This window comes from Trichosurus vulpecula, chromosome 8 (assembly GCF_011100635.1).
Source record: "Trichosurus vulpecula isolate mTriVul1 chromosome 8, mTriVul1.pri, whole genome shotgun sequence".
Taxonomy (NCBI): Eukaryota; Metazoa; Chordata; class Mammalia; order Diprotodontia; family Phalangeridae; genus Trichosurus; species Trichosurus vulpecula.
Window position 1 is genome coordinate 266,158,563 of NC_050580.1, and position 27,695 is coordinate 266,186,257.

The 27,695-nt window shown below is 41.6% G+C and overlaps 2 protein-coding genes across 11 annotated transcripts in view; one reads left to right on the top strand and one right to left on the bottom strand.

The window, feature by feature from the left end:
- The window catches only part of STRN3 (striatin 3), a 106,066-nt gene extending 99,703 nt beyond the window's left edge, over window positions 1-6,363 (bottom strand). For 2 of the 4 annotated variants that reach the window (XM_036736768.1, XM_036736770.1), the window contains exon 1: window positions 5,846-6,348. In XM_036736768.1, coding sequence (XP_036592663.1) covers window positions 5,846-6,148 — 303 coding nt within the window. In that variant the 5' untranslated portion in view covers window positions 6,149-6,348. Of the gene's footprint in view, window positions 1-5,845 lie in introns of all 4 variants that reach the window. The other 2 variants (XM_036736767.1, XM_036736769.1) reach the window with 2 other exon arrangements.
- AP4S1 (adaptor related protein complex 4 subunit sigma 1) overlaps window positions 5,384-27,695 on the top strand; it is a 57,578-nt gene continuing 35,266 nt past the window's right edge. For 6 of the 7 annotated variants that reach the window (XM_036736774.1, XM_036736771.1, XM_036736778.1 and 3 more), the window contains exon 1: window positions 5,645-5,718. The gene's annotated coding sequence lies outside the window, so the exon portion shown is untranslated. Of the gene's footprint in view, window positions 5,719-25,010; window positions 25,067-27,695 lie in introns of all 7 variants that reach the window. The other variant, XM_036736779.1, reaches the window with a different exon arrangement.

Consider the following 27,695-nt stretch of genomic DNA (forward strand, 5'->3'; position numbering starts at 1 on the left):
AAACATCCTAGATGTCAGTATACTTACCAGAATTTTGATTGGGTAGTAGATACGGATGAGGGGACCTCAAAGAAAGAGAGGGCACTAAGTGATGGTAAGAGAGCAATAGGGAGCAACGAGTACTCCTGTTTTCCCATCTGGACCTAAACTGGGGGGAATAAGTAAAAGTACGACAAGGGAGGATATCATCAGAAAGGAGTCAGGTCTCAGTGAAAACTAGTAGATAAATGAACAGGAATGGAAAAGATTTAACATGCAATCAAGTTTGGCATAAGGGAAAGGGGACTGGCATCAGAGACAGAAAACTTAGCCTCAAGTAGAACCTCTGATACAAACTGGTTGTGTGACCCTGGGTGGATCAATTAACTTCTCATTGTCCCAGGGAAACGAGGTCTATACACTGAAGAGCAGATGCCTATCTGCATTGAAAATTAGAGTTTCCTCATCAGGAGTTCTCTTTTTATCCCAAGTGCAGACCAAAACAATAGCAACAAACAACAAAAATAAAAACAATAATAATTCTTCAAAATAACCCCAAATAACGATTCTTCAAAATGATCTGGCCTTGCAAGATCCATACCATCTTCAACTCGATCATGTCAATTTTCATTCCAGGTATCCACTTTAGAATTCAATCACGTTAAGGGGTGGGGGAATAAGCATTTAGATAGCACCTACAGACATGCCAAGCTCTGTACTAAGCACTTAACAAATATCTTATTTGATCATCACAACAACCCTGCAGGTACGTGCTGTTTATTATAGCCATTTTACAATTAAGGAAACTAACACAAGTTATATGAGTTGCCCAGGGTCACAGAGTCTGAGACTGAATTTGAACTCGGGGTCTTCCTGACTCCAGGCCCAATGCTCGATCCACTGAGTCATTTAGCTGCCTGTCTCTAACATATTTAATCCTGAATTCCCTTACTTTGACAACTGTGCTCTCCTCTCTCCCCTTCACCAACTTCTTAAACAATGTATGATTTATATATTTTTTAAACATTTTTAATTTTGAATTCCAAATTCTCTCTCTCTCTCCAGTCCCCCACAGTGAGAAGGCACGCAATATATCAATTATACACATGTGAAATCATGCAAAACATTTTCATATTAGCCACGTTGTAAACAAACAAGCCACCAAACTTCTTTTAAGAGAAGGAATATAATCACTGCCTGAAATGTCTGGTCCATCTATTCACCAATCTCTTACAATCCAACTGCCATCCCTATCATGACATCTGTTCTCTCAAAAGTTACTAATGACTTTCTAATCACCAAATCCAAAGTCTGAGTCCTCAGTTTCCATAATCCCTCCCTCAAAATTTGAATCATTTCATCATCCACTCACCCAAACCACAGGAACATTTAAGTGTCAACACTATATGCAAAGTACTGTATTTAGGCATTAATGGATAAAAAATTAATAAGATTAAGTATATAGGCTGTATTTCTCATCTAAGAATAAGCCTAGAAAAATTTGGAGGTCACCACCAGCTTGTAAAAGGACTAGTTTTTTCAGTCACAGTAACTAATGAATACTAAAACATGTAGGGGTTTATAATTTGTACTAGTTAAGTGACCAAGTGACATTAAAGAGATGTGGATCACAGATTCCAGAAGTACTAAAGACAGAGACAAAGCCACATACATGCACCACATACAAAAACTGTAAGAAACACATATATACCACATGAGAATACAAAATTAGGAATTACAAGTTAAGGAAAAAGGAAAGCTGTATAACAAAGATAAGGCCCAGCTAAAGAGGCTATTTCAAAACTGATTTAGAGAAGTCCAATATTAACAACCAAATGTAGCTTGTATGTTTCAGTGACTATCTTGGGAGCGAGATCAACTTGGTAATTCTGCAATGAAACCCACTATACAATGAAACCCACCATGCAAGCAAGTATTTATTAAGTACCTACTATATGCCGAAGGCAGAGTGGTACAGTAAGTAGAGAACTAACCTCTGTGTGAGAAAACCTAGGTTCAAGTACAGCCTCTAATAAATTAATTGTGTCACAACCTCTCAATGGCCCAAGCACCTCTGAAACTTTCAGAGTTTCAGAACAAAGTTTGACTGCATTAGTAGAGGGAGTACCCTACACCTCTGAAATCTTAAATCACTGGGCCAGTCTGAGTGGGGGGGGGAAAAAGTGCCAAGTACCAGTAATATCAATACAAAAGTGGGCAATCCCTTCCCTCAAGGAGCTATCGTTCCACAGATAAAACATATCCAGAGGTTAAGTAAATAGAGTGTGTGTGTGTGTGTGTGTGTGTGTGTGAGAGAGGGAGAGAGAGGAGGAGAGAGAGAGAGAGAGAGAGAGAGAGACAGAGAGAGAGAGAGAGAGAGAGAATGTGTGTGTGTATATACACACTCACAATAAACCCGGTGATTCCAAAACAGACTTAGGTCAAATTCCTGTCCACAGAAAATAAACCAATACCTAAGTTTCATAGTATCTTTTTCAGAGTCAGGAGGAAAAAGTTCACATATTAAAGTTACCACACAATTTATCTGAGTTCAGGGCATTTATAATTTTATTAACACTTCCAATAATGTACAATTCAAGGAATCACATTTCTAGAAAAATATATATACATACAGACACATATATAATGCATACCTATACACACATACATACATATATATACTAGGTTTTTATTCAAGTGATATAATTTACAATTAGCAAGTAACAGCAATATTATAACTATGAAAGTCTTAGTTAATTACCCTGATCAATACAATGATCCAAGACAATTCCAAAGGACTCAATGGTGAAAAAATACTAGGCCACTCCAGAGAGCACTAATGAACTGAGTACAGATTGAAGTATAATTTTCTTACTTCTTTTTTCCTTTTTTTTGAAATGTTTTCTATGACTTCATATGGATAACTGATATTATACTGATTTTCTTTTCAGCAGGTGGGGGGGAGGGGTGGGAGACAATTTAGACCTTAAAATTTAAAAAGGAAAGAATGATTAAAATAAGTAATAAATTAGAAAAAATAAATTTACAATTGGAAATGCACTGACACTTCATTAAAATAATGACATAAATTCTTCCACACACTTACATTCTAAAACACAATTGGTAAATGTCAATAAAAACAAATAAAAAAAACTCAATAGGCTAATTGTAAAATTGAAGAAGCTAGTAACTAGTTATGTAATCCAACTTTACATCTGAAAGAAATATTACTAACTTTCAAAAACTGTTAAATACAATAAGAACTTTTATGCCCCAAAAGTAGCACATTAACAATGCCTATGGCTTAGAAACAGAAGTTATGCTGTCTTGAAAAAGTAAGCTGGTAAATGCAAAACCATTCTGCTCATATTAATTTTATTAGCAATAGAATCCTAAGATCAAAGAATTTTGAGTAAACAATCTAACCTCCTACTTCTAACCGAGGCCTTTACAGGGGAAATGACTTGCCCAATGTCACAGAAGCAGAAAGCAGGAGTCAGGATTCAAACTAAGGTCCTAGGCCCTCTAATCCAGTGCTATTTCCACAGCACTACAGCCTCCTGGCTAGTAAGAATCTCCCTTAGAAAGGACGTGGGCGGATAATCCATAAAACTGGTCCAATTAATACATTTATTTTGGAAATACTGTGCAAATTAACAGTAACCAGCTCTCAGAATCGGTTGCACTGCTTTTGGTGACAGTTTTTCCTTAATTAAAATGCATCTTTTAAATGAACAATACTGTATTCTTCTAATGATGAGCACCCAGGGTCCTTGTGACCTAGCAATGTGAAGAACTCTAGAAGAAGGTCCCCAGGACATACAGGTAAGACAGTCCTCTGTGCAGGATTTACAAGAGGACATAGACAAGACTTTCCCAGGAGAGGCAAGCATAGATAGGTTGTTGCATGGGGAAAGGAACACCAAAAAGAGAAAGTCCAGACAGACATTGTAGGATTAGCATCACTAACTGAACTCCACTAGTGAACCAGTAACAACTCTATTGCTTGTGTTACACTACGGTTTGAGAGTGACTAATGAAATTCTTACTCAGAAAAGTCCTAAAATACAAATCCCAGGCTTAATTCCTTATAAAATACGCTAGTCAACGTTTCCGCTGCATTACTGCATTTCAAAACCATCAACACAAAAATGGAACCAATGATTTATACCTAATAATTCTTCCTCATTCCCTTTCAAACCCATCGACCACACTATACAAACTATGGTCACATACTTACGGACAGCATAGTATAATGCAACAAAATAAATCCAAATTCCAACACAGGTGCTTTTAAAAACCCTTTTCTAAATGATTAGTCCACTTACACGGGTAACTGTGTGGTCCATAGTGTATATTATTTGTAGGCCACTACAAACTTTCAATAAGTCATTAAAAATGCACAACGCACCATGTATCATGTGAACATATTAAAAACACCCCCAAGGTATAAAAGACAGTAACCGTTGTTAATATAATTTAAACTTTTTTAAAAATGTCATGTTTTTAAAGTCCAATACTGTATCAAATAAGAGATAAAATCCACAAAAGTTAAAAAAAAAAGCTGACAGGTATCGAATGAATCTCATCTTATTTTTCTAAGACTTGACAAAGACAATTTCAAAAGCAGAATTATAATTTTCACTTTAAAAAAAATCATTAACCTTATTTTGTGACTTCACTATTTATAAGACCAAAAAAAAAAAAAAAACCCGTATTGGCTCCAAAGCGTTCCTGGCCTGATTTAGGTATCCGAGGAGAGATTTTTTAAGTGGGGAGTTCGCCCTCCACATTCTATTCCCATAACTACTTAGTGCGCACACGTGCCCTGAACTACAGCGCTGCATGCAAACCAAACGTATTCTTGTCAAAAAACCCGAACAGGTGCAGCGCGGTCTGGCAGCCCTAAACTGGTCTGGGAGAGGGGCTTAAAAGCAAACGCTGGTGATGCCACTAAAGCCGCCAACCCCGGGCTCTGCCCCGCGAGCTCTTCCCAGTCTGAGGGTGAGCGAGCGCGCTTCGTTTTCCATCCCCCCCCCCCCCAAGCAGAGCTTGAAATGGGCACACAACCGCTCTTTATTCCAACCAGCAGCAGACGGAGGGAAGACAGCGCTGGGGGCTCGGGGAGAAGTGAAGCGGGCTCAAGGCGCTTCGGAATCACTCACTATCCCAGAGTTCAAGAGTTGGCCCGAAGTTGAGGCACGGCGGGGACCCAAAGGGAGAGGGGGGAAGGGGACACCGCCTAGGCGGGCCGGGCCCCCGAGCGAGGTTCAGCAGGCGGGGGGTGAAAACTTCAAATCCTTTTCGGAGGGAGCCGGGACGCTCCGGGGAGGGCAGCTGTCAAAGGGCAGTTGGGGGAGGGGGGAGGATCTGCTTGGAGGAGGAGAAAAGGGGAGGAGGAAGAGCCGGGCACGATCTCGGGCCGGGCTTTCTGGCCCGAGGGGCGAAGGGCCGAAGGCGGGCGTCGCGCGCGCGTCCGGCCGCCAACCCACCTCCCCCACCCGGGGTTCGGCGGACGGACCGTCCCGGAGCCACGGGTCCCCAGCCCGGCCGGCGCCGCCGCCGGAGAAGCCCCGGCGGCCGCCATGCTAGAAACCAAAATGGCTGCCCCGAGGAAGCCCGCACCGCGCAGCCAGTGAGGGCCGCGGAGAAGGCTTCCCGCCGCGGGAGGGAGGAGGGGGCGGGGGACCCCCGCCAGGCCCCGCCGCTGCCGCTCCTCCTCGGCCCGGGCCCCCCAAGGTACGTCTCGCCCAGCCGGTGCCCTCGGGCCCGGGATCCCCGCGCGGGCCCCACCCCCTCCACCCACCCGTCGAGGTCCCGTCGTCCTCCCCACCCCCCCCACCCCCGGGGTCCCGCGGCCGGCTACCTGCAGTTCGGCCCGCTCCACTTCCCAGTGCGCCCGCTCCATCTCGAAGCGCGCCCACTCGTGCTGGATGTAGTGCAGTATGCCCGGGATCGTGTACTGCTGCGGCCGGGACAGCTCCGGGCCCGCAGAGGGGCCCGCGCCCTCCGCCGCCGCCGCCGTTGGCTGGCCCCCGCCGGCGGCCGCTGCTCCGCCGACTCCCGGCTGTAGGTTCATGTTAACCCCCGGCCCCTGCTGCTGCTGCTGCTGCTGCCGAGGGGCTGCCATCCCCGGGCCGCCGCCGCCTCCTCCCGGGAGCTCATCCATTGTGTGAGGGGCCCCAGCCGGGGCGCGGGGGGAAACGCGGACCGCCGGGGGCGGGGGGGAAGGAGGAGGAAGGTGGCCCCGCGCGGGCGGCTGGGCGGCGGCCCGCGGGGAGAGGGGCGGGGAGGGGGTCGTTGCTGAGTGTCTGCCGCGGGTCAGAGCAGGGAGCTGCCGGCCGCCGCCATTACAGTCCCTCCTCCATCTGCCCGTCTCACTCACTCACTGGAGGGAGGGGGGGCGGATGGGAGGGGGAAAGGAGGGTAACGTGGGGGGACGGGGGAGGGAAAGGGGTAGTCGTACAGCCGTCGCCCCCGCGCGGCATGCTGGGTAAGCAACGCTGGTGCCGCTGCCGCAAATCTCATCGCCAAATAGAGTCCGGCTCCACCGCCGCGCAAGCGCACTGAGGAAGGGAGGGGCCAAGACTCGAAGTGGGAGGAGCTGCGGGTCTCCCCTGCCCCCGCGCCCGGCCGGCCCAGTTCGGCTCCCGGGCTTCGCTCGCTGCCCTGTTACCGGCGGCTCTTCTTCTCACTTTTAGGCGCGCGATAAACTCTGGACCGGGGGACTTAACTCTTGCAGCCTTCCCGAGTAAGCTCGTTTCCCCGCACCCAACCCTGCGGTCCGAGCTGGGACGCCGCTGCCAGTGGCCGCATTTCAGCCGGTTTTGCTCCTCCGCCGGCCCCGGATTCCTGACATTTCTTTGGCATTCCTCGCGTAGCTCACGCCGCCCCACAGTGTCTGTCCCTCCCTCTTTCTCACATTCTTAGCCTGTGCCAGTTTTTTCTCCGTTAAGGGCCTTTGGGAGTCTGTCTTTTGGCGAGTAACCCAGGGGCAGCGGCCAGAGCTCGATCCCTTGGCCTTAGAGACCGGTCTGATTCCTTCCCCCCCGGACTTGAGACGGACGGCGGTTCCGGCTCTTTGGGGGAGGGTAATCTTACTGCACCCCCCCCCCCCCGTGTCTTGGTCTGGTCTAGGGGATTTTGCTGAGGGTGACCGGCTCGTGTGCGGCACGTGGGAGGGGGAAAAGGAAGGCCGCCTCTAAAGTTCCTTTTTCTCTTTGCCCCGGGTGCCCGGTGCCACGCCGGACGTCCCCTCAGCACTGCCCTTTCCTTGGCTTCCTAGCCATTCAGAGTCAGGGCTGCGGGCATGGGCGCTGGCGTGTTCGCCCTAGATCTTTGAGGCTTGGCGGGCCGGGGAGGGGGCTGCGCTCTCCCCCAGCGCTGTTGAATAAATCAGATAAGATTTTTACGGTATTTGCGACTTGCCTAAAAGCTCCCTTTTAGCCACCTCTCCAAAGCATTTTTGGCACTCCTTGTATCCCCGGCACCAATGTTTATTGATAAATGTTTATCACTCACCATTTTTAAATGGGATCCGTGGCCATGCAATCCCAAAGCTTGCGTTTTACAGATGAAGAAACTGAGGCCCAGAAGTCACGGGACTGGCCCTTGGTTACCCACAGCGGAGGGCACCGTTTGAACCCAAGTTATCTCACTCCAAATCCAGCGCTTTTTCCCAACCTCGGGCTCCCTGATCCTCATTTTCCTGCCCCTTCCATTCTTCCCCAGCCACGCCCTAGCAAAATGATCTGTCAGCTGGGCCTCCCCAAGTAACTGGCTCAGTGTCTCTGAGTATTGGCTACTGCGATGGCTTATTTAAGGTCTTAGCCCCTTAAGGGTAATTATTTAAAAGAAGCTGGGAATTTTTGGAAAGAATTTCTAAAAGGAAGAATTTCAGCCTTCCTCAGGTGCGATCTTGGACTGTGCCCCATGACCTTGAGATTTGTGTATATTTAAGTGCTTTGCCCATTTTCCACCACGTAGAGACTAGTAACTTGTTAATAGGTTAGTGACCGGACCCAAATCTCTGACGGGCTTGGTTCTCTTGGAGCGCAGCATGCAGGCCCATGTCACCAAAGGGACCTTGACAACCACGTTTTGGCTTATTCGGAGGAGGATAAACAAAATGGCACGGGGCACCGGCCTTATCAAGTAAAGAGTAAATGATCAATACCTTGGATAGAGCATCTAGGTAGCACAGCGGGTGGAGTTCAGGCCCTGGAATAAGGAGTTCAAACCTGGGCTTAGACACCAGCTTTGGGATCCTGAGCAAGTCACTTAACCCTGTTGGCCTCAGTTTCCTCCCCTGTAAAATGAGGTGGAGAAGGAAATGGCAAACCACTCCTGTATCTCTGCCAAGAAAACCCCAGATGGGGTCACAAAGGGTCTGACCGGACTGAAAAACAGCCCAGCTTCCCTTCCCCAGAATGTGCCCTGGCCCTGCTTTCGCTTAGCTGCTTTCAGTCTGTTTTGGGCAGGAAAACCCGGATAACCGTTATTATTAGGAGTGTCTACAGTCTTAGAGTAAATAGTCTTTTTGTGAGGACTTGAGTACCTCTCCTCTGAGATGTCAGAGTCATCAGTGTAGAGTAATAATTAAACTTAACAGAAGCCAATGAGATCAGGGGAAAAGTTTAAAGATGAAATAAGAGGGCCCAGGACAAAGCATCGGAGGAGATGCTTAGGGCATGGTAGAAGTGTAACTAGCAAAGGTCAGATTGGTAGAAAAAGAACCAGAAAAGGGCAGTGTTTCAGAAGCCAAGAGAAGAGAGACTGTCCTGGAGAGAATGGTCAACATGGTCAGAAACTGCAGAAAGATCAAGGAGGGGTTGATTTAGAAATGACCCATCAGATCCAACCACCAGATCACTGGCACCTTTGGAGAGCAAATAATAAGGAAGAAGAGGCAGCCAGTGTATGTTACTTTTACTAGTATTTTTAGCAATAAAAGGAAGGAGAGAGATACAGAATAATTTGATGGAGTAGCAGGTTTAAAGAGAGGTGTTTGGTTTTTTTTAAAGATGGAGAGGCTTTAACAAGTTTATAAGGCTTCATTGAAGAAGAGAGTAGATAGAGATATATTGAAGATGAGAATGAAGGAGCAGGCTTCTAAAGAAGTCAGAAGCACAAATAAGACACTCAGAAACAAATGAGCACAGTAATTTTGTGTTTGGTAAACCCAAAGATACCAGCTATTTGGGAAGGAGCTCAGTATTTGAAAACACTGTTGGGAAAATTGGAAAGCATTCTGGCAGAAACAAGGTATAGACCAGCAACTCACAGCACATATCGAGATAAACTCCAAATGGTTACGTGGCTCAGACATTAGGGCGACATAAACAAATTAGAGGAGCAAAGAAGAAATTGTTTGTTGTATCTTTGGATAGGGGGAGATTTCATGACCAAACAAAAAATAGAGTTATAGAAGGTAAATTAGATTATATAAAATTTTAAACTTTTTGCACAGACAGCTAAAATTAGAAGAGAAGCAGGTACAAGGGAGAAAAAACTTTGCATTAAGCTTCTCCGATAAAGGTATATTTCTAAGATTATATAGGCTGCTGATTCAAATGCATGAGAATATGAGCTGTTCTCCAGTTGATGAAAGGCCAAAGCATATGAACATGTACTTTTCAGAGAAAGAAATCCAAGCTGTCAATAGCCATATGAAAAAGATCTCTAAAACACTTATAATTAGATAAATGCAAATGAAAACAACTCTGAGGTCCCACATCACACCTAGCAGATTGGCAAAGTTGACCAAAAAATAAAAGAAGAACATGACAAATGCTTTAAAGGCTGTGGGAAAACACTTTGTTAGTATTACTCTGAACTGGCCCAGCCATTCTGGAAAGCAGTTTGGAACTGCCCCCAAAACTATTACTCTATGCGTAATTCTTCGATCTAGTGATACCGCTACTAGGTCTGTACCCTAAAGAGGTTAAAGACATAGGAAAAGGACCCACATGTACAAAAATAAAACATCTCTGTTTTGTAATGCCTAAGAATTAGAAACTGAGAGGGTGCCCATCAATTGTGAAGTAGCTGAATAAGTCACATGAATGTGATGGAATACTGCAGTGGTCTAAGAAATGATGAAGAGTTTGGTTCCAAACAGTCAACTTCGAAAGCCTTAGGAACTCTGATCCACACAGTGGCTAACCACAATTCCAGAAGACTCGTTGAAATAAACTATCCACTTCCAAATAAAGAGGCGATGGACTCAGTGGAGACTTTTTTTTTTTAACATGGCCAACCTGGGAATTTGTTTTGTTTGACTATACATGTTTGTAATAGAGGATTTTGTTTTTCTTTTTTTCCTCAATGCGGTAGGGAGTACAGAGGGAGAGAAGGCAGATCTTTATTTCTTAAAAAATTGATTAAAAACCAAAAAGCACAGGTAGAAGAGTTAACCTTGACAAGGAGAAGGGCCACTTCATTCCTAGGATCAGAGCAAAGAAAAAGATGAGTGAAAAATATAGAGAGGCTTTGAGGTGCGGAGCAGGCAAATCTTGCATTGCCTAAGTCGTCTTTCTCTTCTGTAGGCTGAATCACAAATAGCATTCTTTGCAAACCCACTGCCATTCTAGTTGCCCTCTTCAGGACATTCTCCAGCTGGTTAAACTTTATGACACTGATCAACTGTATCTTGTCATTCTAAATGAACTCACCACCTTAAATAAATAATCAATCCCCAGTAGTGTAGTCCCTTCCTCCAACTCCCGCTGCTGGTGCAGTGCAGGGAAGCTGGTGTTTCCCTCTTAGATTACCTTCCCTTTACATGTCTGTATCTTTACCTGTTGTCTTCCCTTTAGAATTTCAGCTCCTCCAGGGTTGGGACCACATATTTGCCTTTCTTTATATCCCTAGAACGTGCTAGGCTGGTGCCTCAATAAATCCTTATTGACTGAGTGACTTCCTGGAAGGCATAGTTGAAAAGCAGAAAAACCCAATGAACACTTTAGTCCTACTTCTGACCATGGAACCTGCCACAGCAGCAGCTGAGTAGCTCAGTGTTGGACTTGGAGTCAGGAAGGCCTGTGATTCACGCGCCCTGTGACCCTGAGCAAGTTAACCTCTGTCCCAATTTCCTTGTCTATAAAATGGGATAAAAGAATGTAACCGATAGTGCTTTGCAAACTTTGAGGAGCTATGTAAATGGCCATTATCATCATTATTATTACTAATGGACTTTGTTCTAAACCTTTTTCTTGCTCTTCGAGTCTCCTAGCTACAAACACGGCCCCCTTGATATCTTCAGATAAATGACCGTATCTCCTATTTTCTAAGAAGATTGAGGCCATGAACTACACACTCCCTCCATTCCCCTCATCTTGATGTCTTTACTCACCTTCTGTTTCGTTTTTCCTTTCAAGGAGGAAGAAATGTCCCTCCTTTTCAAGACAAATTCCCAAACTCATGATTTCATCTGCTCTTCATAGTCCTTACAATATCTTACAAACTTTATATATTAGAAACTTTACTTCCTCTCTCAGCCTACAAATATACCAGGGTTTTTTTTTTCATTCTCCCCAACCCCACCCCCCAAAAAGCCCTTTCCCTCAACCCTCCTATTCCTTTGAGCTACGATTCCCTGTCTCCTTGTTCCTTTCATAACCAAACTCCTTTGAAAGAATTTATTCGCTTTCCCTATTTTTCTCAAAACCTACTTATTCTTTACTCTTTATGATCTCTCTTCTTCTGTAACCCTTCTACTGCTTTTTAGAATAACACCTATGAAATAACTGCCTAATTAACAAATCCTGTGCAGGCAATCTGATAGATGAGAATGAATATGAATACTGAGACAGAAGATAAGGGATGCCACCTGATCTTGAGAAAAATCACTTCTCTCTGGGCCTCAGTTTCCTTGTACGTAAAATCACAGGCTTGAGCTAGATGATTTGGGAGGTCCCTTTTAGTTATAAATTCTGTGATGCGTGCTAAACCCCTTTGACCATTCGGCCACATTTAAGCAAGAGGTAGGTATTTGCTAGACAAGGCCTGGGGAAGCTTATAAAGTAAATCAGCAGCGAGATTCTAATTAGAATTCTGGTGTGAAGATGCCACGCATAGCGTCTTCAGGTGTGGCTCACTTAATGGACCCATAAGGGACCCATAAGTTATTTTCAAGTACTTGAAGAACTGTGTGCTTCATCTTCTGCTGTAGCCTGTCATTGTCATGGTGCCAAGTGAACCTCTCCCTAATTTGGGGAATGAGTATCAGTGCTGGAAAGGGTCAGACTCAAAAGTGTGACAAAGCCAAGAATGAGGACCAGGAAGGAAACTCGCCAGGTTGAAAGGGCTGGGACAGAAAGGGAGCAAAAATAGAATTAAAGCCAGGAATCAAAAGAGAGTTTGAGAGGAATAGCAAAAGATGAATTCCAGAATTTAGGCTTTCATGATTTAGTCCTGGGCTAAGAGGGACCTTGGCTTTGTGCTTTCAGTTGGTACACTGTCCTTAGTCTCTTCTGCAGTCCCTGTTGTCTTCATGGAAATGTCTGAGTTCAGTAGGATTGCTCTGGAGGACAAAAAGTTACAAATGAGAAGTTACAGAAAAGTGCATTTCGGTTTTTTGTAAGAAAAACCGTCCTCAGCGTTAGAAATTGGCCCGAAAGAAATAGGTTACCTTGGGAAGTATTAAGACCCACCACTAAAATGGTTTAAGCAGAAGTCAGATGACTACTTGTCAAAGAAGTTAAAAAATTTGTGATGTGGGGTGACCCCTTCCACCTTCTAACACTGTGGCTTGAGCACACAGCCCCACTTTCTTCTTTATGCAACTAAAATGATGCCCCGTTTGTTATTTTTCTTATCTTTAAACTGGCGAGCATCTGATTTCTATTTCACCCTCCAAAAGCCAGTAATTCTGTGAAGCTATGTGCCCACTTAATAGCTAAGGATAACTTAGCAACTATGGAAACAATGCGCTCTGAAAAGACATTAATTTCCCTTCTCTCATTACACGACCCACAGAAGGAGGTCCCTAATTCCTTTCCCTTTCTCTTGATAGGAAAGTTCAGTTCTTTGGCATCATCAGTGGGGTTCTTTGTTGTTGTTCAGTCGTTTCAGTCCAGTCAGCCCTTTCATGACCCCATTTGGGTTTTCGGGTTTTTCTGGCAAAGATACTAGGGTGCTTTGCCATTTCCTTCTCTAGCTCATTTTGCAGATGATGAAACCGAGGCCACCAAGGTTGCTTGACTTGCCCAGGGTCACACTAGTGAGTGTCTGAGGCCAGATTTGAACTCAGGAAGATGAGTCTTCTTACTCCAGGCCTGGCACTTTATGCACTGTATCACCTAGCTGTCCCCACTGTAAATCGATTTTAGTGATGACCTAACGTGTTTCATAAATGTAATTTGTTTTTGTGGCAGAATCTTAAGTGTGGCTGCTTCACATATTTCATACTTTAACTGGCATCTCAGAAGTCCTGAAATTTTTTTCTCTTCCAGTTTTTTTCTCCAGTTACCAAGACAAGTTTGAAAGAGTCATACATAAATAATGAATAAATAAGTATGTATATATGTATATATATATGTAATATGGGCTTGGTTAGGGGCAGCTAGGTGGCAAGCGAGTAGAGCACCAGCCCTGGAGATAGGAGGACCTGAGTTCTAATCGGGCCTCAGATACTTGACAGTTACTAGTTGTGTGACCTTGGGCATGTCACTTAACCCCAATTGCCTTGCCTTCCCCCCTCCTAAAAAAGGGGGGGCTCCATTACCTTATAGCCATATTTTCTGAGCCAAAAATCAGGACTGATTAAGGATATATTTTTTAAAAACCTTATTAAAAGTAGAATTTCATTTGCTAACATCACCATATGGTTGCTGTTATTACAGGTCATCTAGGCTAACTCTCTTGTTTTACAGATGAAGTAAGTAAGGTTCAGAGCTGCTAATGAACCACACAAAGGTCTCACGATCTAATGGGGGGAGGGGGATTCTTCCACGTAGGAAACAAAAACCAACAAGGTAGATTTTTAAAACTCTTTTTTCTACTATTTTCTATGTCTAAAAGTGCAAAATTAAGCAATATTGTCCATATAACAGCTTAGCAAAAACAATTTCTTCACGATTACCAATACAGTGTCAAAGCATACTGGTTATCTCAGCAAAGCAAGGACCTAAAACAATTCCAAAAGACTCATGATGGAAAATCCAGAAAAAGAAATGTGGAGCCTTAATGCAGATTGAAGCAGACTATTTTCTTTTTTTTTTTTATTTTGTTTTGTTTTATGTTGCTCTTTCTTGTGGTTACTCCCTTTCATTCAAATTCTTCTATACAACATGACTAATGTGAAAATATGTTTAATAGGAATGTATATGTATCAGATTGCATGCCATCTTGGGGAGGGGGAAGAAAATTTAAAACTTGAGGAAGTAAATGTTGAAAACTAAAAGTAAATAAATTAACTTATTAAAAAAAAACATATTGGCTAGCAAGAAGACGGTGATATCCGGAATTAGATCTCTTTTTTCCCATTTATTTCTTCCATTCAGAGATTCGAGCAGATGAGAGCCTCAGCATCTCAGCAGCATTAGATCCCATGACCTCACTCATCCCCAGACATGGCATCTCAGGGGACATCTGATACAACAGACAAGTTCACCAGGGCTGGGGCTGCCACCATGGGGGTGGCTGGCTCTGGGGCTAGGAACAGTACTATCTTTGGAGCCCTCATCATTGGGTATGCTAGAAATGTCTTCTCTTCTTCAACCCATCCTGGGCTTTGCCCGCTCTGAAAACTTGGGGCTCTTCTGCCTGATGGTGGTCTTCCTCATCAGCTTTGCCATGTGAGGAGCTATTTCTACTCCCCGGTGTTCCTTCTCCCCTTCCTGGACTTACTGTCCATCAGTTAGTTACTTACTCACATCAACCCTGTGAATGCCACCTCCTGAGGAAGCTCTGGAAAAAGCTGTAGGCTTAGGGTTGGACAAAGGGAAGACATAAATATGGTTTTATAAGCAGGAAAAAATAAAATATATCCAAATTAACTATAAGGTAATGGGGGGAAGCACTGGCAAGTAGGGAAATCAGGAGGGGCTTCATGTAGGAGATGTTATTTAAGCTAAGTTTGAAAGGAAGCTTGAGATTCTAAGAGGTCAAGGTGAGGAGAAAGTACATGCCAGGCTTTATGAAAAAGTATGGAGGCAAGTGATGTACTCTCACACATGACAAATAGCAAGAAGGCTGCTTTGGCTCCACCACACAGTCAAACTTCCTTACATTAAGGACAAGAAATAGTTTGTGGGAAGACATGGCTGTTCTCCATTATAGCCTCAAAAGATTAGAAGTATACTTAGTGTCCTCTTATAGACCTATGGTATAACAAGTAATAGTAATATGGCTAATATCTGTAAAAATATCTATTTCCTTATATTTGTCCTGAAACTGTCTCAAGCTTCAGGTTTCATTGCTTACTAATTAAAGCATTATTGGATTTGCTGAACAGTTCCATCTTTAGCTAGCTCACACCCTTCAGGAATTTATAAACTTCAAGCATACCTCTCCCCTCTCTCTCTTTCTCTCTCTCTCTCTCTCTCTCTCTCTCTCTCTCTCTCTTTTCAGCTTTTCCTTCCAAGACTTCAGAGCTCTAATCCTTTGAATTCTTTCCATATGAAAACTGCTCCTTTCCCCAAATTTATTTTTCTCTGATCATTAGCTTGCTATTCTTAAGATTCCATGACCCAAACTGCACAAGGTAGTAGAAGGAAGAAGACATCATGACCTTAGACAAGGTTAGAGTAATATTTTTTTTTTTACTTCTAATCCTGTTGTGAAAATGCCCAGCATTTGGGGCTGATTTCTTTAAGTAAAAGTCTGCAAAATGTCCAGGATCCCTTTACTCTGTAGTAACCGATCACTGGGTCTAAAATCATCTCCAGAATCTCTGTCGAAATTATTCTGTTTGTCTTACCTCACCTAACTGGAACTCCTCCCTCCAAGCTGCTAATGAGTCATTTCCTCTTTCCAGTCTCACCTTTAAAACCTTCCTGGTTTGCTTTAGTCTTTGCCCAAAGCTTTCCTATACCTTTCCTACACCTTACAATCTTCCCATTTTCTAACCACCACTTTTCAGTTTCAGGAATCCCTGTTTGTACCTTCAGTCTAATCTCCAGACACCAGTCTATAACTATTCTTCTACTTCAGGTTTTGAAAGGGATTGTCATATCTCATGAGTAGGCTACATAAACAAGAAAGGTGTGTCAAAGGTGTGTCAGCAGAAGCTTGTGAAAAAATTCCAGGTTGCTAACTAATTCTCAAATCCCTTCTTTCCAGTTTTTCTAGTATCTGATTAGTGAACCCCATGGCTCACCTGGGAATACTCACTTAAATTCATATGCAACTTTATGCTCTGATGTATATCTTTATAGCTTTATACTATGTGACCTTAGGCAAAGTCACTCCATCTCCAGGCCTCAGTTTCCTCATCTTTAGGAATATTCTCTCTAACGTCTTTTCTGATTCCAGTGTATCATATGAGACTTTTATCTGGCCCCTTTTTCCCAAAGAACTCAATATACTTTACAAACAATGCACTCATCATTTTTGCAATATCAGGGTGGAGGCTATGGTGACAAGTGACAAAAAAAATTGAGATGCTAATAGAGCTTGTGACTTGTTTAGAACCATAGTATTAAGAATGAATTCTGGGTCTAATTGAAATGTTTGCCTGATTTGAGTGTGAAGGGAGAGGAAGAGTCTCCCTGTGCCAGACCTGGAACAAGGCTTTGAAAACTGTACTCCTTCCTTGTAATGAGTCATGGCTTGTCACAAGTAAACACCCTCATGACACAGAGAGTAGGGCTTTCTGACCTTAAAAAATACCTACAAGGGCAAGTGTAGCAGGGTAGGTTAGGAAGACTTGGAGTTAAGAAGGCCCAGGTTCAAGACTTGTCTTTGAAACATAGTGTCTATTTGGCCTTAACTTTTCAGTTCTTCAGAGTATTCTGAGACCATAGGTGAGGGCAGAGTTGCTACAGCACAGGAGAGGGAGTTTCTAAGCTAGGAATTGCCTACAGTAATGAAGGCACAGGAGCAGATCCAAATACATTTGTATGCATTTACAAAAAGTAATATTAAAGAGTTTTCCTTGCACTCCTCACCATGTTGCACACAAAGAAGCTGCCTGCCTTGTATGTACAGCCTTCAGCCACTATCAGCTTTCTCATTCTTAGTTCCTGGTCCAAAACTAATTTTCTGGATTCCCCGCTTAAAACCCAGTAAAGAAGCTTATTGCAAAGGTGCTATATGATTCAAAAAATTGCCTCTAAGATAAAATACAAAACTCTTCTACTTTAGTATCTTTACAATCTGATCCCGGCCTCTCTTTCCAAACATAGGTGGCATTCCTCACCCTCACACACTTCATGCTGTGGTCAGGCTGGCCTCCTGGCTCTTCCCCATACATGATGTTAGGTCTCCTAGCTCTGTGATCTTGCCTGGCCTGGAAGGTTCTCTTTTCCCTTTTCCTCTGCTTCTTGGAGTCTCTCACTTCATTTAAGACTCTGCTCAACTTCCACTTCCTGAGGCCTCTCTCGACCCTCCCAATTTTTAGTGCCCTCCCACACCCCCAAATTACTGTCTGTTTACTTTGTACATGCTTTGTATGTACATATGTATGAACATGTTGTGCCCTTGACCCCAGAATTTAAGCTTTTTGAAGTCAGGATGTTTTCATTCTTGTCTTTTTCTGCCCAACACCTGACCCAGTTATTCAACAAGCAGGTATAAGCAGAGCTAAAAAGTGTTTGTTGAGTTGAATATAGTAGTATTGGAAGGAATGTTCATAATTATCAATTTCCTCACCTACAAAATGAGAGGGTTAAACTAGATAATCCAGGACTTCTGCTGGCTCTAAAACTCCCTAAAGCTGACTCTCTTTTATGCAACTTTCCATTTGGTTTTGGCAATAAAGTGCCATATGATCTGGTTTCAAAATCATTCCTCCATCAGAAGTACTGTTTATACGATTTTTGAGGTGATACAGACACTCAGGGGAAAGATTTAGTGTCCACATCTATAAATACAGTCAAGTCATAAGCAAATGGTAGAGAAACCTGGAGAAAGATCTTCGAGGAGGATGGGCAGACATTCCAAAAGCCACCAAGAGAACTTTATAATGCAAGTGGAACTGAAGAGGAGGCAACTTTGACCTGAACTGAGGTTTAACCTGCCAAATGAGATCAGGTATCTGCTTCTCACTTCACTAATTGCTCATAGCAAAGAACACTGGAAATCAAGGAACACCACAGCACCCTCAAACCATTCAAAACATAGGTGATAGTGTATAGAAAAAAGAAGAGTTCTTTATAAATTGGAGAAGGGGAAAACACAGCCTTTTGGAAACATAAAATACTGTATTTTTAAAAAATCTAATTTGGCTTCGGAATTTTCTTCTGGCTAATATGAGTCAGAAAGTAATAGACTGCGATAATTCTGTATTAATAGCTATCCCACGCAGAGTAACCTGATGTCAAAATGGGGAAAAAAATCACTACCCAAGTCCAAATCCCTACTGGACATTTGGCTAAGAAAGAAGCAAAAGACCAAGTTTTTATAGTTCAAATGAAAACCAAACGGCCAGAACATTTAGCTGAATGGAAAATTGCCAGACTCTTCCTAGGTAATAATTTAACAAGCATGGAAAAGTGGTTTGCCTTCTGTTGGAGGACCAGTGGAGCAGAGCAGTGTCCAGGAAGTCAATTACTGCTCTGGTGGACATTTACTTCACATGAACCCTTCAGTGTGGGAGATGAAAACATTGCATCAACCAATTGTGATGGATGTGGCTGTCTTTAGAGGTTTCCTAGTTGAACTTAAGTTAAAAATCAGTCATGAAAAAGATCACAATCTTTTGCTTTGATAAAACAAAATAACTTAGCCTAAAGCAAATAAGTGCCTACTACCAAAAAAGATGGATCAGAGAACCTTTTAAAGTTTTTATTGCCTATTACAATTGAAATTTTACCTCTTCATTTTAAATGGTTTAATGGAAATTTAAAATATCTGACAGCCCCATGAGGGTAGTCTAAAAATAATTTGTTGGAATATTAAAGTAACAAATGGCCCTAAGATTGAACTGTTTCTTTTTGTAAGATACACACATTATATGTGTGTCTGTCCTTTGGGCAGCATTTGGAGAGTCTTGTCTGACAAGTTTAATCTCTTATTTACATTTTAAGTGTGAGCTGTAACATGTTGCTACCCTTTACTGTGGAACGTAAAATAGCTGAATTTGCTTCTGGGCAAAGGGCAGCCAAGCAGGCCATGTAAGCAACTGTGTTCCACTCTGACATCTGATCTGAATGAGGATGGGACTAAATTCAGACGGATGTGTCTGCAGACTTGCCTTAGGCAGCATGCAGTTGGTATGTTGTGTTTATCTGAAGTAGGAGAAGATGATTGAGTTAGTTGACCAGTAAATCAGAGAGGCTGATGACAAACATTAATAAGCATGTTGTAGCAAATTCGATAGGGTATTTCCAAATTTCACCAGTATCTGGTGGATCTTCTGTGGGTGAAAACAGTATTTTAGGCTCCAGGCTAAGAATGCCTGTAACTTAATCAGTTAGGAATGTGGCTTTTTTTTTTTTTAATGTAGTTCACTTAATCACACGTACTATTGGAGGTGGGAGTAGGGGGTGGGATATGAGATTCCATCAAAAACTACAAGTTTTTGTACTGTACTGTTCTTGCGGCTCATACTGGGATGATTGAATTAAAACACTTTTTGGAGGTGCCGGTCACCCAGTTCATCATTGACCCCCTCAGGCACTCTTGACTTTCCAGCAGAGCCATTAGTATCCTATGAAGACATCACCATATCTTTAGTCGCACTAGGAGTACACATTGACTTTCTAGTTACTATTGCAGTCTTACCCTGACACTATCAAACCTTGTGACATATAATCACTCTTCCAAATTAGAGTTCACCGTAGCTATGTCATTGGTAAATGATGGGCCTGATCCTTAAGGATAAGTAGCAATTCCTTGAGTTTAAATTAAGCACAGGGCATGGCTTCTTTTAAATCACTACATTGAACTGGAGTAATTATTTCACTACTTAGGGTATTAATTTACTAAATGATGGTGTTGAGCTGTGAAAGAGTTAAAGCAGCTTTCCAAAATATCTAATTTCATTTTTTTACTCAAAATAATTGTTTTAATTTATTCTAATTTGGAGGATATTTCAGAATATCTATTTTCCAATTTAAAAAAAAACAAAATGTATAGTAGTTAAAGCCTATTTCCATGGAACATAAAGAATATGGTGAATACATTAAAATGAACAAGACACCTTATGGGTTTGAAGACATTCTCGTTTTAAAATTCTTGTATTCATGTAGCCTCCTCTACAAATAGAAGGCAGCTCATCTTAACCTATAGGTCAGAGACTTAGGCAAATACACAGCACTGCCTTGCCTTAAAGAATTCATATTTACAACATATAAATTAAAGAATGATTATTTACTTTACAGGAAAAAACCATTATGTGTGTCCCATATTTAAAATATGGTAAGAATTACCAAAAATCATTTACATGCAACTTTTTAGAAACATATCTATGATGTGGAATAAGATATTCTACTAGTTATCTAATACATAAAATAAGGAATGATTAGATTTCAATAACCTGTGCAATCTTAGTTCTGGAAGGGAGCTCAGAGAGAATTTAGGCTAGACTCCTCATTTTTCACTGAGGAAACAGGCTCAGAGAGATTAAGCGATTTATTTGACAAGGTAGTATCAGAGCTTGGCCAGAGTTAAACTTTCTTGTCTCTTCATGCAGTGCCTCACTGTAAGATCGTTCATTTGGCCAAGCCATGATTCTGAATTCTTTTTTCTTATTTAAATAAAGAATCTGCAATTTTATGATGCCGGTGCCTATCTTTGCAACTTAATGGCCCAGAACTTTAATTCTTGATGAGAAATCCTATTAACTTCCAATGCATTGAAATCAATAATTGCTATTCTTATGAGATTGAAGAAAATGTGGTCATATATAAATGATCAATTGCCTTATTTCACATTTATCAGAGGAGTACTCAAGCATTCAAACACTGATAGTAAACTGAACTAGTTATTGTAGAGAAGGAATTTACAAACAAGTTATTCTTATAAGAATACACAAACCCTTATCAGGAAAAGGAAGAGCAAAGTAGTTATAACACAAAACAAATTTAGAAAGGTTCGCTTGTTAGCCAGGAAAATTAGGTGATATCTGTGGCTAGCGTAAGTAGGTTTATGTGTCAAAGCTATCACAGTGCTAGGAGCATCAGGAGACGTGGGTGGTTCTAGGCCTGGCTGTGCCACTAATTGGTGTATGACCTCATGAAGACATTTAGTTTTTTCATTTCTAAGAGGAGGAAGTTCTAATAAATTATGTCAGGGGTCACTGCTAGCTCTAAAATTCATACTGTGTAAAAAATTATGCACTTGCACTTTCCTATGCACACACACTTCTTACTGTGGTTATTTTATCATGCGAAATGTTTTGGATCAGATTAGCTACAGGCTCTCCCTTTTCCCACACATATACACACATGTCAGAAACTATGACTAATGAACAAAAATAAAAGAGATATTTTCAGTTAGGCTATGTAATAATCCATTTATAAAAGATATATATATATATATATACATATATGTTTCTTTTAATTGCACATAAATTATGTTCAAAGTATCTGTTTTCTAGTCTATATTTCTATAGTTATTCAATGAATTCATTTTAACATTTATTAAATACCTACTGAATACAAGGCACTGGGCTAATTTTTTAGGGATACAAAAATAAGACAGTCTTTATCCTCAAGGAATATAATAGGAAAGATTAGGCATACCACATAGTTAATTTTGTAAGAGTTACATCAGGTCTCATTCTTCACCACCACCAGCCCTGTCTGCTGCCATTTCAAGAAATGCAGGTGGTGGATGGGAGCTTTCCACAGCTGAAGATTATTTAGAGCACAGGATGGTAAGGCTAGCATCACCTGACAAGGTGAAAGAATGCAGGTGTTCCCACCTTAATGAGCATGACGAATTGTATAGAAACTCTGCCCAAGCTCAGTCGTTTGGATGCTTGGTTTCTTTCAACTGCAGCCTAACCTAGGACTGCCTTTCTGTCTTACTTCTTGGATCTGATAGCTATTTGCCAACCTATTCCTTGGGTCCGTGGCTCCTGCTGCCTCTGGTTCTCATTCCTTTGTATTTCATATTCATTGCTCCAATAATTATCCCTTCCCCTCCCAGACCCTACCTACCCACCCCGTACCCCCACATAAGCATATTCCAATTAACCCACCTCTTGCTTATGGTCCTTCTCAAAGTATAACTTTACTGCTAGACTTTAATGCCTCAGCTAGTCCAGCCCCACTGGCCAGGGCATAAAAACCTCAGCCAGTGTCATGGTCTTGTGATTCTCTTAGTAACTCCTAGCTCAGCAGTGTACAAAAACACCCCTTCTAGAAATACTCAGGTACTCCAATGTATCTATCTGTCGTTTCATCAGTGTGGAGATTTCCTGTAATATATCGCTCTAACAATAAAAGTTTCACCGCATCTTTGCTCAGCCTTTGTGACTCTTAATGCAAGTTGTTCCATAAGTTTCCCATAGGGGATCCACCTGACATATGGGGGCCTCCGTCTCGTCGTCTCAACATTTCAAGGATGCCGGTGGCGCAGACCGTCCATCATTTATCTCTACTCTAACCACACGACTTTGCCATCTTTTTGAAAATACATTTCTTTGATGACAGTGTTCCTTTACAACACTTCTCCTTGTTTGTAATATGTTGCAGCCTTCTCACACTCATACGCATCTTTAGGGCAGTTTGGGTCATCCTCAGTTTCAGTTCTTTGGAGACTATAGTGGTTCCTGGCTTAAAGCCATACTGCTTCTCTGTAAAAATATTGTTGTTAAGGAGCCTTCTTTGTTGCAGTGAGAAACTCACAATTACTTTGCAGTTCCTAGGAACAATACAGCTCACTTCTTCCTCCTAAAGAATTCTGAGACCAACTCATTTTCCATTTACATTCTATCCAAGATTATGTATGTGAAAATTTCCTCAATCCATGTAGGTCAGCATCGTCTCCATATAGTCTTAGAGAACTGCCTAGGACAACTTCTTCTGGGTTACATAGACCTTCTGTGTTTGAGGTGGGACTTGAATTTAAGTCTTTCTGGCTCTGAGGCTATCTCTCTATCCTCACTATGCTACCCTTCCACTCATATATACCTATAAATTTATACATACACACACACACATACATATACATATTAACTATGCAGATAGTACATGCAATTTCATATCATAGTCTGAGCAAAAAGCATCCTTTATTCATTTCCTGAGTGGCTGGTTAGGCTAAATGCTTTAGAGTGATCATGGATCTCTTTTAAGAGGCTCTCCAATTTTCCAGGGTCTGATATCATCAGCAAAACGTCATCAGCATGTAAATCATCATTAGTGATATCCTACAGTTTACTTGTGCCCGCCATGCATGTTTCCAATTTTCTTTGGATTACCTCCAATTTTGATTCTTCTGAGAGACTTATTCCATGATATGCAGCTATGCAGCACCCGTGGGTGGGTGTTGTTAAGAAAACATGTACACTTCAAAGCAGATACCCGTCAGTGGAGGAATAGCTAAACAAATGGTTTGGATCAATACAGTGGAATATTTTGTACCATAAAAAAATAAATATGAAGAATTTAGAAAAGCATGGAAAGACAGATGAATAAATGCAAGTGTGAAGTAAGCAGAATTAGGAAAACAAAATACGCAATGACTTTAGAAAATGTTTTGGACCAGATGTAATTTTATTAGAATAGGGAACTCTTGGTGAGGAGGTGCAGATTGGCACTTACTCTGCAACTTAGATTTTTAGAGTTGCTTTGGACATTGAGTGGCCAAGTGACTTGCCCAGGATCATACAGCCAGTGTCTATGTGAGAGATAGGGAAGGTGGAAGAGAAAGGGATAAGCATTCATATAATGCCTACCAAACACATTACAAGTATTACCCTTTGAGGTGGGTGCTATTATCCTAATTTTATGGTTGAGGAAGCAAACAAAAAGCAGGTTACCTAGGGTCACCCAACTGAAGTTTATAAATGGACAATTTTGATTACATAAAATTAAAACGTTTTTGCATAAATTGAATGCAACTAGTGTTAGAAAGGAAACAGTTAAGTGGGAAAAGATCTTCACAACAGGTTTCTCCAGTAGAGGCCTCATTTATACAGAGGAACTGATAATTCAATTATTATATAAGCATGTGTACATGTGGTTTTCCCAATTGATAGAATGGTCAGACAATCCAGATGATTTTCACAGGAAGAAATCAAAACTATCTAAAGCTATGTGAAAAAAAATGCCCCAGATCACTGATAATTAGAGAAATGCAAATTAATGCAGCTCTGAGGTTACACCTCATACCCAGCAGATTTGCAAACATCTCCAAAAAGAAAAATGACAAACGAGGGACCATGGGAAAACAGGCACATTAATGCACTGTTGGTGGAGCTGTGAATTGTTTCGGGTATTCTGGAAAGCAATTGGGAACTAGTCTCCAAAAGTGACTAAATGTGGCTTCCTTTTGACCAAATGATAAAATACTACCAGCCCAGAGAAAGAGAAAAAAGTCCTAGATGCACAATAAAATATACTCAGTAGCTCTTTTTAGTAAGGATATATCCATTAATTGGGTAATGGCTAAACTAGTTGTGGCATATGAATGTAATGGAATACTATTATGCTGTAAGAAAAGATGAAAGAGGTGCTTTCAGAGAACACTGGGAAAACATATGTGAAGTGAGTAAAACCGGAACTGATACTATAACAACAGGGTGAAAAGGCACAGTTTTTCAATGCAGTGACCAGCTATAATTCCTTAAGACTGGCTTTCCTGACAGAGAAGCAATGGACTCTGTTCGTAGAATGAGACACGTCTGTAGACATGGCCAGTGTGTGGATTTGTTTTGCTTGATTGTGTGCTTGTTACAAGGGTTTTCTTTTTTCCTCCAGTGGTCAAGGGAAGGGAGTGAAAAAAGAAATTCCTGATAATTGGAAGAAAAAAAAAGGTAGGTTTGTTTTTTTTTTTCAAAGATGTGCAACAGAGAGAGAGAGGAGAGACAGACAGAGACAGAGAGACAGAAAAGAAACAACTTAGGGTCACTGAGACTGCTAAAAAATGACCTAAATGCAATTCAGCCTGATCTCTTCCCGTTTAATTCTGGACCTATCTCATTATTTGTAATTTATTTGATAATATAGGATAACTACAGGATAGGCTACACTTCCAATTGTACGTCATAATTTGGTCAATTTGCATTTATTCTCCAATTGATTTTTCTTGTGTGAACTATTAGATAGGTCTGTTTAGAGTAGCCATAGATCTCATTGAGGAAGCCCTGGGGTCTTGAAGTCTCAGTGAAACCACCCCAATATGATGCGCAAATGGGAGCATCTGGATAATTGCACCAGCTGTAGAGAATTATTCTTCCATTTGGATTTTGTAAAGGACAGCTTACACCACAATGCCAACTGGTTTTCACAGACATTTGTTTCTGTTTTGTGCCTGCTTTTATCATGATAATTAATGAATCATTACATCAAGCAATCTTGTGGAATCTTAGCATATTCATGAGAACAGAACCTTTATAGCTACATTTTGCTGTACTGAATTAAATTTTTTTGGTAATAACAAACAAAGCAGGATCTCATAATTGCTATGCCTCAGTCATTTGGATGACTGTGAACATCTTCTGTTGTAGAAAATTGTCTTTGAAAACCTGCCTGTTTCGTTTTCAGAGGAAGAAATTAAAGACATCTATAGTCATATGAAAAAAATGCTCTAAATCACTATTGATTAGAGAAATGCAAATCAAAACAACTCTCAGGTACCACATCTCTCCTGTCAGATTGGCTAACATGACAAAACAGGAAAATGATAGATGTTGGAGAGGATGTGGGAAAATTGGAATGCTATTGCATTGTTGGTGGAGTTGCAAACTGATCCAACCATTCTGGAGAACAATTTGGAACTATGCCCAAAAGGTAATAAAAATGTGCATACCCTTTGACCCAGCAATACCACTTCTAGGGCTGTATTCCAAAGAGATCATGCAAGGGGGGAAAGGGGAAGAGGACCCGTATGTACAAAAATATTTATAGCAGCTCTTTTTGTGGTGGCCAAGAATTGGGAATTGAGGGGATGTCCATCAATTGGGGAATGGCTGAACAAGTTGTGGCATAAGAATGTAATGGAATACTATTGTGCTGTAAGGAATGATGAGCAGGCAGACTTCAGACATACCTGAAAAGACTTATATGAACTAATGCTGAGTGAGGGGAGCAGAACCAGGAGAACATTGTACACAGTTACAGCCACATTGTGTGATGACTAACTTTGATAGACTTGGCTCTTCTCAGCAATGGAAGGTTCTAAGACAGTGCCAAAGGACTCACGATGGAAAAGGCGATCCACATCCAGAGAAAGAACCACAGAGTCTGAATGCAGATTGAGGCAAACTATTTGCTCTTTCTTTTTTTTCTTTTCTTTTCTTTTTGGTTTTGTTACATCTTTCTTATGGTACATTTCATTGGTTATGATTCTTCTTTGCAACTTGATTACTGGGAAAATAAGTTTAATGTGAAGGTTTATGTAGAACTTGTATCAGATATATGCCGTTTTGGGAGGGGAGGGGGAAGAACAGGGAGGGGAAGAAAATTTGGAACTCAAAAACTTGTACAACTGAGTGTTGTAAACTTAAAAAAATAATTAATTAAAAAAAACCTTCCAGTTCCTTTCTCCTATTTCTTATGTCATCCTCATTTCGTGCCCACTGGAACCTGGGACTCTGCCCCTGTGATTCTGAATACTTATTAGTGAGCTTTCCTCTTATCTTGCCTAGGACCAGACCTCCACACCACTTCTCAGCCATCTCCCCACTGTCTCGCCTCACTCTAGCTCCCCTTTGTGTGTTGTCTTCTTCCATTAAAACATAAGCTTCTTGAGGCAAGTGCTAGCTTATATGCCTGCACTTGTATCTTTAGCACTTGGCACAGTGCCTGGCACACAGTAGATGCTTAATAAATTGTTTTCTATCTCTATACCCCTCTGTCAGTAATTGCTGATGGCTGCGTGGTTGCTTTTGTGGGGCAGGAATACTATGCATGATCTTCATTCCTTTGTGGTTTTCTCCAGTTTGAAATAACTTGAAAATGTAAGAGTGCCTTAAAAACAGTGTCACCTCTAGCATGGATTCCTTCCCTCTGTGTTTGGTGTGGTCCAGCCACTCTTTCCCATTTCATATTCTTGAGTTTCATTCTCTGTCTTCATCATATGCCATATTGGGATCTGAGATTTTAAGAGTCCTAAGTGTGATTCTACTTTCCTTAATAATGAGAGCAGATCATTATAGAAACACTGTATGTAACTCATCTTCCATATCCTGAAAACCTTAAATCCTCAGTTTACATTAGATGGAAGGCATTAACAAGTGGTAAAGCCCGGTGTCACGTGCCTGCTCTAAAAGACCTTGTAAACCTCTTGACAAGGAGAGAAGATTTTGAATTTAAGAGAAATTAATCTAATTTGCAAATGGAATTGGGAGAAAGGAATGGTTGAAAATAGATTCCAGTTTTGGAAAAGTGCCACAAAATTGCGAAGTCCTATTATGTATTCCCTTCTTATGAAAAGCACAACCT